At 30.4% G+C, this 13,880-nt stretch overlaps 2 protein-coding genes across 3 annotated transcripts; both read left to right on the top strand.

Moving 5' to 3' along the window:
• The first annotated feature begins 1,224 nt into the window (after positions 1-1,224).
• LOC131847904 (uncharacterized) lies at positions 1,225-2,770 on the top strand. Its single transcript, XM_059197608.1, has 2 exons — positions 1,225-1,455; positions 2,208-2,770. The coding sequence occupies exons 1-2, from the start codon at positions 1,302-1,304 to the stop codon at positions 2,768-2,770; spliced, it is 717 nt and encodes a 238-aa protein (XP_059053591.1). The 5' UTR covers positions 1,225-1,301.
• Positions 2,771-5,695: 2,925 nt separating this feature from the next.
• LOC131847820 (mannose-6-phosphate isomerase) lies at positions 5,696-11,149 on the top strand. Of its 2 annotated transcripts, none has more exons than XM_059197476.1 (7): positions 5,696-5,794; positions 6,406-6,728; positions 7,699-7,840; positions 8,249-8,425; positions 9,501-9,668; positions 10,432-10,634; positions 10,914-11,149. In XM_059197476.1, the coding sequence occupies exons 2-7, from the start codon at positions 6,411-6,413 to the stop codon at positions 11,121-11,123; spliced, it is 1,218 nt and encodes a 405-aa protein (XP_059053459.1). In that variant the 5' UTR covers positions 5,696-5,794; positions 6,406-6,410; the 3' UTR covers positions 11,124-11,149. The 2 variants fall into 2 exon arrangements, with proteins under 2 accessions (XP_059053459.1, XP_059053458.1); XM_059197475.1 differs by lacking the exon at positions 5,696-5,794 and adding an exon at positions 5,808-5,980.
• The last annotated feature ends 2,731 nt before the right edge of the window (positions 11,150-13,880 follow it).

The following is a 13,880-nucleotide window of genomic DNA, read 5'->3' as shown; positions in this document are numbered from 1 at the left end:
CATATATAAATAGGTACAATAAGCCTCTTAATGTATGTAATAGCAAAAGAGTTTAATAAGTGCGATTTTCTCTAAACTTTTTTCTCGACTTACCACCTATTTGGGCTGTATATTTTGCGGCAGAATATATAGTTAGTATGTATAGAATAGTATGGTTATTTAACGCAATGCAAAAAAATCATTTACTGTAAAACTGCCATTGAAATAGCGTATTGTATCGAATAATCTATGTGTCGGTCCTACGCGCCGTTCGCGATGACTACTTTACTTGTAGGTAGGTACCACAGATAATATAATATTGTTGAATGCAGACTTGTTGAATGAACATGGAGGTGTATTTAATATATTAAATTTTGTGAAAAACAAATATATTGAGACATAAAAATTACATCACGTCGTCCGTATCTTGTTAACAAATCCTTTAAAATCTAGTTCATATTCCTCGGAATATCTACCAATTCAAACTCAGTACTCAGTCTCACCCTGCCTTAGCATCTCTACATAGTCTGTGGTCTAACCTATTTCAGCCGCCAAGCAGCTTATTTGTAAGCCGTTTATCGATTGGAAGAGTGAGATAAGGCAGTGAAATTACGTAAGTATTAGGTATAAGACGCATGACATCGAACTTCTGCGGAATGGCAACACATGTGGATATAACGCGATGTCCGTAGCGCTGTATGTTGACGACGGTTACCACTTATCATCATCTGGACCGTCGTCAGCTTGTTTACCTTACCCTGCCTTTGTTTGCTTAAGAAGTTTCAAATATATATCAACATCAAATTATGCCTTTACAGTTGATTATTTAAAAAAAGAATGTAAGTAAATTATGTTATAAATCTATACATCTATACATATAAATATAATTGGAGTGTCTGTTTGTAATATTGAAATAACCGTAATAGTACGGTGCATGCATATACCAAAATAACATTTTTTTACAATTTTTGTCTGTCTGTCTGTTTGTTTCGGCTAATCTGTGAAATGGCTGGACCGATTTTGACGGGACTTTTTTTGGCAGGTAGCTGATGTAATAAGGAGTAACTGAGGCTACTTTTATTTTAGAAAAATAAAGTTAAATTCCACGCGGACGAAGTCACGGGAATAGGTAGTCGTTAATAAAAAAATTATTAAAAAGTAAAAAGATTAACGCACACTCACATAACTACGTGAGTACGTACTTAATAAAAAATATATACTTTGACAGCTCTTGCCGGCCAATTATTATTACCTATGTATTTCTTAACACGAAGTAAAATCTCTTTACAATAGTCGTCATCACCGTCAAAATATTAATGTAAATGTTATTAAAATATTTTCTTGACTGTATAATGCAGAAAAACGCCGCTGTATTCACTATCGTGTGTATCTTGTTGTGTTTGGCTTTCAACTATACTTTTCCTCTTCACAGAGGCACCAATATGAAATGGCCAATTACCCGGGTATATAGAAATCGTAAGTACAAAAAGTGAATATATAAAACGTAAGTTACTAAAATTCATAATATTAATACACAGTAATTACTGTTGTCCTAGATAATGTATAGTCAAAAAGATTGTCAACTGTCGATGCCTGCTGAACGCAACACTTGACATGGCGGTTGATAGAAAGACTAAAATTACTTGGTCTTTTGGATATACTTTTTGTCTCCAGTGCGTGCCTCTGATACATGACGCTGGCATAAATGGTCATAAAAATAACGACCGATTGCCATAGAAGAAGAAGAAGAAGATATGTAGATTGTAGATAGATACCTATATTTAATCCAACGTGTCAGTCAACATGAATACTGATATGTTTTTGTTTGTTATTGGTATTTCCATCAACGGAGAGTTAGTTAGTAATATAAATTGAAATACACAACATTTTTGGTGTCAACCAGATTTTAACTGTCACGACTTTTCTGCGTAAGAATTACTGGAAGTGCAAGCACCGTAGCCAAATAATAGATGCTATTTGGCCAAGCCGCTCACACTTAGATACTAAATTTACACACATCTTATTCCATCTACATATGTTTCAAATACCTTAGGCAGTAATAGGATAGGTGTACCCAACTCAGATACTTGGATACTTGTAACTTTTTCTTTATCCACTTTTATAACTCATGTATACAGGATGTGTGTGTTGACTCCAGGATCAGTAGGTACATAATATTTTTTAAATTATCCTTATTAAACCAATGTTCAATATTATACTATTTACAGATTCTCAATTTTGTAAAGCTTTACATCACGTAGACATTGCCGAAAGAACCAAGAAAATGGCAAATAATGTGGAAAATGCAATGAAAAAAATAAAACATTCAGCTAGCGACATTTATTTGAACGGAATAAAAAAGCTCCCTCGCAAATTCAAGCTTAGTGATGATGATTTTCGACAATTCGAATTGTCAGTTCTCATGAAAAAGTATCCCTATTTAGATTTAAAAGAGCTCGAGCAAAAATTGAGCCCATTGTCGAATAAAAATACAAGGCAAACTTATCATGCTCTCCAAGCTGATTTTGGAAACGATCCTAGTCTTTGTGAATCAGAAGAAGACGTTATTAATGTCGAAATATCAAACAGAGGTCTCTCAGGTTTTTCTATACCACCAAAACTTGTTAAAAGTGCTAGTATAGATGAGGGTAAATTGAATTTAAACAATTTCAAAAGAAGGATTGATAAGGATGAAAATCTCCTAGACGTATCGAAGACATCAAAACGGAATGTGTTGAATAGTTTAAAAGATGATATAATGGCATATGAAGAGAAAAAAGAGATAAAGTAGGTTATAATATATATCTATATCTGTTTCTATATTGTAGTTTAATTCCGCATGAGTTTTAGCGCTTGACTTTATATTAGGTACATTTACTAACAACTCACTTTAGACTGAAATAGTTTTGTAAGTATAAATATATCGACTTGTTAGAGTCAGCTGCAAGTCGTGCCTACAACTCAGTTTGTAACGTTGACTATTAGGCAAAGGTTACACGTTCAATAAATATTAGGATCCATAGATTTTGATAATTATTTTTTGAAATAAAAGGTGCCTTAAGTATATCTGTACTGCTCATAAGTACAATCTATTTTTATGTTATATTTCATTGAGAGTCGATCAGTCGTGAATAAATCATAACAAACAGAAAGTCAGACACGCTTTTACATTTATAATATTGCGAACAAATGGATGAGATAACTATTTTCGGATGCACGACATATGTAATCTGAAAAAATGACCGTTTACTTAATCATGATCTTTTATAATGAGAAAATCATTTTCTATTACAAAAAAGTGGGTTTGACCTTGCATCTTAATATGAAATACTATCTCTATCTATTTATACAAATGTGCTTCTGATACTTACATTTATAAAAAAAATAATTAGGTAATATTAAGAATCCGAAATATAGATTATAGATCATTTATTAAAGAAATAATAAGCATCTCATTAACTTCTTCCTGAAATACTTATATTGTAAAAGAAATTTAATATTAAAACAATTATTGATTAGCTGCATACCTATAATTACAAATGAAGCCTAGGATGCTGCTGGACTGAACCAAGTGACACAGTGTACTTTTCGATATCTAAAACATATTCAAAATTAACAAAACACAGCAAATGTATTTAAATGGTTTTAAATACATTTGTTTCTAAATTTATTACATACATTAACCCTTGTTGGTAGGAGTAGAAAAAGACGACGCAGACGACAAGGACAAACTCACAGCCCCGGATGGAGAAGATTGATAAGATAGTATGTAATATTATCTTATCTGTAAGAGGGACCTGTGATCCATTGCTAACATGTGTCCTATTAAGCCGAGCCCCACGCAATCCCTCTGGAGACTGTCGTGGCTAATTCTGGTGGTATCGCTACCATGACCTGACGAACCTGTGTTCATTCTCATCATATCAACCTCTATTGGTCCACCACTAGTATATAACATTAGCTAACTAACGTTCCATTTTCGTCCATAAAAATAGATTCCGAGCATAGATTTATAAATATGTCTATTACAACATCTATACAAATAAAAAAAATTGGTGTCTGTTTGTTTGTTCTTGTTAAACTCCGAACCTTAAACAGCTGCACCGATTGTGACGGGACTTTCCGAATAAAGTAGAGATAGAGATAGAAAGTAGGTAGATAGCTAATGTTATAAGGAGTAATTTTTTTATGGATAATAATGAAATGGTGCACTCGCCTGCGCTAACGGTTTACACTGGTGGGGCACCAGTGGAGGATGATAAGATGAACATGAGGTCAGGGCAGTTAGCCCATCATGACAAATTCTTGGTGAATTTGTCATGATGGACTAACTGACCAGACGTTTCCAGGATCGCGTGGAGGTCAACCTGACATTAGTCCACATTAAATCACACACATAAACAATCCCCTTCGGCCCTAAGGAGTAATTTAATCTTAAGTAGATTAAATTACTCCTTACTCCTTATTTTAGAAATTTTATTAATATAATGAAAAAAAGTTAATTTCCATGTGGATAAAGTCGCGGTTAACAGAATAAGAAAAATAAACATAGATAAAAATATTAAACCAACTATTAAAAACGTGATATAAGTAAACTCGATTCTTATATCATTTATAGCACTTATATTTTAATATATTTTATATAAAAAATAATCTATAGTACCTACTCACATATATTTTTTTTTTAATCTAGATTTATTTTGGGGTTGTTGTTTTTAGACATGTCAACCCCATTATTGCAAACTAATCAGAACAATTCTTAAAAATAATAAACAATCAAATAATTGCCAACTGCGAGGGATCTATTTATTAAGTTGCTTTTATCAGCGCACACAAACGCAGAGCAATATCCGTAGTAGGGGCATGTAGTATGCTCTGAATAGTACCCACATCAAATATTTTGTTGATTTTAAAATCTTTAATAAATAGTTCCCTCTCTACTCTATTCCTATCACATCTACTTATATTTATCGAATGCATAATACGATATTACGAATATAGGGTATTTAGAAACACAAAATGACTTGTAAATAAATAGGGACCGATATCTGACGACCTAAAAGAAGGTCATTCGAATTTAAAATATAACGTAGACGATTTAAAACTAACAATGAGTTATAATCTAATATGAAAAAAGCAGAGCTAATTTGTCGTATCTCTGTCAATCAATACTTTTTATTTTAATCCATACCATTTTGAAATACAGTTGTAGCCTCTCTTTCACACAGTGCTTACTTTTTTTTAGTTTTTCTTACAGTGCTTACTGAAGATAATATAAAGCCGTCATATGAATATCTGTCAAAGTCAAAATGACAAAAATGTCAACTTTAATCCACAGATCATTTAATAAACTTCAATCACATCTTTGAAATTTTCATTTGATTTGGAATAATTCTTAACTACTGAAAGTGACTGATTGTTTGCTATCTTATCAGTTTACCATAAAACCTAAGGTGCGTCTCCGTTGAAAATTGGTAATCCTGTTCTAGTGTAATTACAAAATAAATATAAACGTAATTATTTATAATTAAACATTGCTTCTTTCTTTTTAGCAGTTTCAAGTCAGTTAATATTTTTTATTTCATACAGTAAAATTACTATTAAATGCTAATAATAATAAAAATATATGTTTAGTGTAATATATATGTTTAATGAAATAACTTAATAAATTTTTATTCTCTATTAAATATCTAAATAAGTACCTAATACAAAAATAAGTTAACATTATGATTATAAACACCTACGTACACGTATAGACTTCAAGGAAAATAAACACGTTTATTAAATTACTTATTCCGTGTCTGTGAACAATCTGGTTAGTCTAGATGTTTTTTAACAACACTGTTATTTCTGTTATAATTTCCATTTATTTTTGGTCATGTTATATTAATTTATGTTTATGAATTGTATTTTAAATACATATACCACCAAGATTTCATCAAACCTTTTATTTTACTTGTTGATGTGCTTCTGTGCCCTGAAGTATAAGTGAAATAGTAGTGTAAGTAACCAGAAATTAAATATAAATGAATAAAAGGAAAAGTTTAATAATTATTATTATACATTTTAGTAGGTTAGCTTCTTACTATATTAATTATAGATGTGGTTGCTGATATATAGACAGGTTAAACATTCCACTAACATTGTCACTTGAATGCAAGATTTTTTACTTTAATATCTTTATGTATTTACCAAATAAAACATAGTATAAAAGCACAAAAGATAATGTTTCTGAATGCATATTATTCTACTATGTTAGTAGTCTATTCTATATCATCCTACATTGTTAGAGATCTAATATATGGTCATAGTCAAGTAATGTAAAAATGTATACACTACTTCAACTAGAGCCAAAGTAAGTCAAATTGGAGAGCTGATGCATATACTTCAATATCAAAGTATTTAATATCTGCTTTCTTATTCCAGGTGAAATGGAATTGCAATGCAAGGTACAAAACTATGAATGGGGTAAACAGGGGCTTAACAGTAAAGTTGCCAATTTATTAGCAAGCGCTGACCCTAGTGTAACTATTGAGCCCGATAAACACTATGCAGAGTTGTGGATGGGTACTCACTCAAATGGACCCTCGCTTATTATAGAACGAGGTGTGTTGCTGTCTGAATATATACAGAACAATCATGATGCAATAGGACCTGAAGTAAAAAAGAAGTTTGGTATACAAGTACCATTTTTGCTAAAGGTCTTATCAATAGAAAAAGCATTATCTATACAGGCACATCCAAGTAAAGTAAGTTGGTTTCATTTATATTTTTTGTGTAAGAGAATAAAAGAGTGAGCTTTGGTGAGCACTGGCCACAATGTTAAAAATGTTATGAAATATTTTTACCAGACTAGGGAACTACCATTCCATTACTTCTCTAATATTTCTGAAGAGAAAAATCTGAATTTTTACAGTTAATGAAATGAAATATTGTGTTAGACATATGTTTACATAACATTATACTTAAATAATTTAGACAATATTTCTATTTATTTTTTCTATAATGTATTATTGGCCATACTTTATATCTACTAAAAATAATAATGTATATAATATGGGGGGAGGCAGAGAACTCAGAATTTACAATTTAGTGTCGCACTTAATTTGAAGATAATTTTATAATACTGGTGATAAATTGATAAGGTGTCACGGAATTATCTGCCTATAATAGACCATGACAAACAAGGGATTAACTAAATAGTAAATTGCAATATGTATAAATCACTAAATTTGGAGTTACATAATTCTCCACATATATGGCTAATATTCTAATAAATAAGTATATTAGTATATATATAATAATATGTTTTCAGTCATAGTTTATTGATTTAAATAAGATATTACCTACATTCTCTATTACATAATTCATTACAATAATGTTGATTGTTTTCTGTAATTACTTTGGACATTCACAACATAGTTATAATGTGCCTCTTAATAGTATTATCACATATTTTTTTAACTTAAAATGTAATGTGGAACAAAATTTATTTAAAAGAGCAACACACAAGTTTTTTTTGGTCATTCAAGTTCTTCTTATGGTGACACAACTTTTCAAATGAGTGGTAGAATTTTAAAAATAAAACTTCAAAAGTGTTATATTTTATATTTTTGAGAATAAAGGTTTTTTCTATTCTGTTCTATATAAAAATAAAGAAAAATATTAAGTTATTTATATTATACATTGATGATGTATGTATTGCTTCTAATATTTCAGGAACATGCTGAACAGCTTCATCAGAGTTGTCCTGAAAGGTACACAGATTCAAATCACAAACCTGAGTTGTCAATTGCATTGACACCTTTCGAAGCCTTGTGTGGATTCAGGCTGTTACCTCAAATTCAGTCATATTTATCTAGTAAGTAATTTATTAAAAATAGTGTTGAATTTATTTATTTTATATTATTTATCCTGCTTTGTTTCTGTCCACCTGTACAAAGGAAGACTTATGCAAAAGACCAACTGTGCTATAAAAGTAGCTAATTTCTGGTTTAAATTTGTTTAGGATTTGGTTTTTTATGACAGAAGTAGACTTTTTAAATAATCTGCCTTATACAAGATTATAATACTATTTCGTAAATGTTGTGCAATAGTTACATATATAGAATATAATATTATGCAATAATCTTTTGCTGTTGAATGGAATTAGATATAACCATATATATAACAATATCAATAACTGAAACATTATATGAAATATGTACTACTTACTATATGTTTAGTGTATGAAATAATAATGTAATGTATAATTTTTTTTTGTTTTTAGAATTGCCAGAATTAACTGAAATATTGCCACAAGATGCTGTAAATGCTATATTGGCACATGAGGAACAAGGGAACAGTAATAAAGTCTTAAAACAAGTTGTTCAGGGCTTAATGTTATGTGACAAAACCGCTATAGCAAATAGCTTAAAGAGCTTGGTAACAAGACTAGAAAACGAGGGTAATTCATACAGTTATTTTTTATTTAAGATGTAAAACAAGTCCTTTGATTTATTTGTTTTGAAGTGTTTTCTGACTTTAACATATATAACCACAGCAAATATTTAGATGAAAGTTTTGAAGGTTCTGTTATGTTATTGAGAAATGTACACTAATAACGCTATATACTGTTAATGGAATGAGATGAAGAAATGTTTCACAATTATGTCGGTAATTGGACTCAAAAAATTCTTTTGAGCAATAAGATAGATGCCTTATTAATAGATGTATTAATTTAATATTTAAATGTACCCATTTTTTACTGTATAATGCAAATAGTCTAAGCGTATTCTATCTATCTATGTAATCAGGTCAGATAGATGATCTAGACACGCGGTAGCGTGTGAGTTTCAAGTAAACTGGCAAGCAGCACCGTGTGTATATTTACACGAACCATTTCACAATTAGAAAAACTCTTTCACACAAACCTGTCAAATTTGGTTCATACATTGAGACTTGGATAAATATGTGTTCCAAATTTCAAAAACATTCTCAAACGGTTATTTAGATATTAATGTCCAAAAATCGTCATTTTTATCACTGATCAACTATAGATCAAAATTATAACCCACTTCCAGATGACCTAGGAAGTTCAATGGTCTGTCCTGAAATGTATTTATAACAATATAAAATATCATTTCTTCTTATTTTTATACTGTATAATCTAACTTGCAAATATACGAAATATACTGTAAGCTAAACATGTTATTGTCGGTTCCTATTTTAATATTAGTAGTAACTATCGAAAGTAATAATTGTATATGAGAACTGGCAGGAACTTAGATATATTATCCTAAGTTATAAGAAGAAATGATATATTATATTATTATAAATACATTTCAGGACAGACCATTGAACTTGGCACCCATTTAGTTCTCATCTCTTTTGTCGTAGAAGTCAACAATCAAGGTATATATCATAATATTAAACTCGGCTATCATTAATTTATGTTTTTGATGGGATATATTATTACATGATTTATCTATAAGATTTATCTATTTCTAATTCTATTAAATTCTTTATTTTAATCTGTTCAGATCCAGAGACGCAATCAACGTTACTGTATCCGCTGATACGTCGTCTCCACCAAGACTATCCCGGCGACCTGGGCTGTTTTGCGCCTTATTTCATGAACTATATGCAACTTAGGCCGGGGCAGGCGATATTCCTTAAATCAAATTTACCACATGCTTATATTAGTGGAGGTAATTAATATATATATAATATATAGTTTAATATATTTTTTAAATAGTTGTGAATATAGTCTACAAAGTGTTATTGCCTATGATTTCACGATGGACACAATCATTATAGTAAATTACTTATCCTGTATTCTTTGGAAGCAGCTGTTATTTATTCATCTTTTATTTATATCATTACTAGCTGTGCCCACGGCTTCGCCCGCTTGATATTTTTAGACTATGTGTTATTCTGATGTCTAAGCTACATTATTCTGAAGTTTTAGCAAAATCCGTTCAATACTTTTTATGTGAAAGAGTAACAAACATCCATCCATATCAAACTTTTGTATTTATAATATTAATAAGATACAATAAGTAAAGTTGACTAAAAAAAATTTTGATGTAGTAGATTTAGTATCATCGATTACAGATACCAAGCAGCTTAATTTTTAAACTGTTTTGGTAGTTAAGTGAAATTAGGCAGTGAAATTACAGGACTCTTATCCTGTAATTTCACTGACATGACATCTTAGTCCTCTGTAATGAAAATGCATGAGTAGGATTGAGTATTACATGGAAATGTTATACTCGTATTGCTGTTCATTATATTATACAGAAGATAAGCAATGGTTACCACTTACCATCAGGTGTCTGCTATTCCAATTCCATTACCTACAGAACATTTTTAAACATATCACTTTCCACTGACTGTCTATTCACGTTATATTTTTCTTAATAGTAAATTAACAGCAAGCAGTTGTTTACATATTTTTTATGTATTTTTCAGACTGTGTGGAATGCATGGCTTGTTCCGACAACGTGGTACGTGCCGGTCTCACGCCCAAGCCTATTGATATCGAAACCCTCATAGAGATGTTAGACTACAGCAGCTATGCGCAGGAGCAATTGCTATTCAATCCACATATGGAGGATGTAAACTGCTGCATCTGGAGACCGCCGGTACCTGACTTCGCTATAGTCAAAATTAGGGTAAGTCAATTTTACAATTTATATATTTTTACTAACTTTCCGGTGATGGAAACACTGATAACAAACCAAATTAATCTGAAAGGCAGCAGTAGGATCATACCTTGCCATGTTAATATAAATATAACCATTGAAATGGGTGCATGTCAAATACTGTGTTTATCACAATATCGAAACCTGTTAATATCTGGGATAATAGTTGTGAAGGTATATTAATCACGAGTACTTAAAATTAATTTCTATACCCATTGCTATAAACTAAATTTTATCTTAATCATGCAGGTGGAGAGCGATGGTGATCCTTACAACACCATAATCAGAGCTAGTCCAAGCCTCATTCTCATCATTTCCGGATCCGGAGAAGTATGTGATACATTACCTATCACAGCTAAGCCAGGAGTAGTCGTGTTCTTGAAAGCCAGCCGCCAGTTGACAATAACACCATCCCCAGGGGATCATATCGAAGCTTACCAAGCTATATGCAATGTTTAACATCTTTTTCAATAACACAACCAAATCTATCATATACTAATGTTCTGTACATATCATATACTAATGTACAGAACATTAGTATATGATAGATTTGGTTGAAACTGTAAACAATAATGTCAGTAATTTTGATTATTATTCATTCAGAAATTCTTGCCATAACAATTTTTTTGTCATTTTATTTGTCTACATAGTAGATTTAAATTAGTGGGGCATAGAGAAGCAGTACACTCCACTTAAAAAAACATATACTGCGATACCTAAATATTGTAATGTCCCTCTTAAATGTTTTGATTTCACTTATTATTATAATTGTCTTTATCACATTATTTGGGATCAGCGCAGTATGTCATCTTTCACTGATCTCCATTGTTCGTTATATGTGATATCATCTTTGCTTTTATGCATATCATCTTTAACATATTTCAATCATGTTTAATTAATTACAATGATAGTTGCTAATTTATATGTTATCTTCCATGTATTCAATATGGTCTTAAATCTACATATAAAAATGTTTGTAACTGTAAAGAAAGTCTTAAAGTAAAGAAATCTCAGGACATTTTACTCTATTTACTCAGACCCAAGTTATACTAGCTAAAACTTGTGTTATGGGTACTAGATAACTGATAAAAATACATACATACATATTTTTTTTCGTAAATATATACATATTATACATAGAAAACACCCAGACCGATTCAAGCAATCATTCTTATGTGCACAATTGTTTGTGCCGTGCGCGGCATTGTATCGAACCCGCGACCATCGAAAGTAAGACGGTGTGCTAAACCGCTAGACCACCGAGGTCGTCAAAAACTAAATTTATATAATGAGTATTTTTATTTCTAGGATAATGAAAATTAAATCAATACTTCTATTTTAATGGACATGAATATAGACATTGTAATAAAGCATTTATAATTAAATAACGGTATCAGAAAATAATTATCGCATTTTAAAATTTTATTACATTAAGTGTTTAAAAAGTGCATCTTATGTATTGGTATTTGTATGATCTTGGCTGTTTCATTCTGCCATATAAAGTGTTTTCAGTTATTAATCGTAAGCTTAAGTGTTTTTAATAATTAATATTATTGTTTATGCTTAATAATAAATAATTACTTATATTGCTCGTATAAAGAACTTAAATTACGTAAAGTATTTTTTTTGTGTGGACATGTTTAAATGGAATCTGTAATATATTACGCATTTCTTTAAAGGTTAAGAAACATATTCTACAAAGCATTTCTTTAAAGGTTAAGAAACATATTCTACATTCTTGCAGTCCGTTTTTTCAATGATTGGCTTTCTGATATAGATGATATGATGATATAGATATTAGTTTTATGAATTTAATGTTTTCTGATAAACACCGTCCGCTATTTTTCTTGAGTCTGGACAATAAAAATAAGGAAACATTCTAAACCTTCCGTGTTTTTATTATAATGCGTTCATTTTGTTTTACCGTGGAATGTTTTTGATGGCATTGATTTTATTATTATGAATACAAACAAAATCGCATGAGAATAACAGCAGCAACCTACAAACAATTCAAATTCAAAAATCATTTATTCATGTAGGACATTTTAGCCGCTTATGAACGTCAAGTTTTTACATTATAATTTTTTTTCCCTACTGTCCAGTTCGGTATATAGATCCAATTGAGAAGAACTGGCAAGAAACTCAATTGAATTACTTCTTTTTGAAAGCCAATTTATTTACAATCTATAGGTATTCAGGAGTTCTTTTTATTTTTATTGAAACAACGTAATTTTTGTTTTAAATTATACAATTCAATATTTTTTATGTTCCTTAGTTGATTATAATGAATATGGAAGGTTACAATATGCACTAATCAAATTAGGCATTTTTTTAAGATTATTTTTTATTATTAGCTAATGAAAATGTATATCCTCTGTTTATATAATCTATAACCTACTAACCAGGAATGCCAAGCTTACGAGATTACTCGTACAATTACGAGATTTATACCTACGGGAGTCGGTCGAATAGTACCTAATGTTAGACAGCCAAATTGAGTTGAGATTGAGATTAATACTAGATTTTATCTCTTAGTCGGACGAGGCAGAGTGTTTTAAGGTTGGCAATTCTGCTATAAAAAATTAAACTATAGATTTTATCACTTCTTGTTATGAAATAACATGAATGAAAAAGATAAGCATGCAATACCTGAAATACTTTTCTTACACGTTATAAAGAGGATTGTTAAAGTTTACAGTATCTGGGCTACAAAATATTGCCTTTAATTTTATTAGCTAGTCTAATAAAAATAAAGGCAACATGAAGGCCTTCTGAAATGAAAATTTCGTAAATTTATATAGACATGTAGGTAAATATATCGTAAGGTATAATAAATTGTAGGTACTATACTTTTACAGAATATATTTTTTTAATTGTTATATAGAATTAAAGAAAAGTTCCTATTAAAAAGTGTTGTTTTAATACTCCTGGAGATTTATAGGATTTAAAAGTATCATGTCCTAATTATCAAAATAACTAAGTTGTTGAAAAGAATTGTATGGTAAAAAATAAGCATTAAAATCTTTTACCATCGTAATTTTAGCCACACAGAGTTGTAGTGACCCGAGCTGAGCCAATTTTACCTGCACCATCTCTGCTTCTCGTTATGATTTTAGTGTCTGTTTAGACCGTTTAGATCATTTTTCTGATATGAATATACGCAATATTTGTACAAAATGTAGGTATTTAGATAGAGAATGTGTAAGCACGGAAATA

This window comes from Achroia grisella, unplaced genomic scaffold, assembly GCF_030625045.1.
Source record: "Achroia grisella isolate CSIRO2021 unplaced genomic scaffold, CSIRO_AGI_Agris_v1 utg544, whole genome shotgun sequence".
In the NCBI taxonomy this organism is placed as follows: domain Eukaryota; kingdom Metazoa; phylum Arthropoda; class Insecta; order Lepidoptera; family Pyralidae; genus Achroia; species Achroia grisella.
This window is presented reverse-complemented; position numbering and strand designations above follow the sequence as displayed.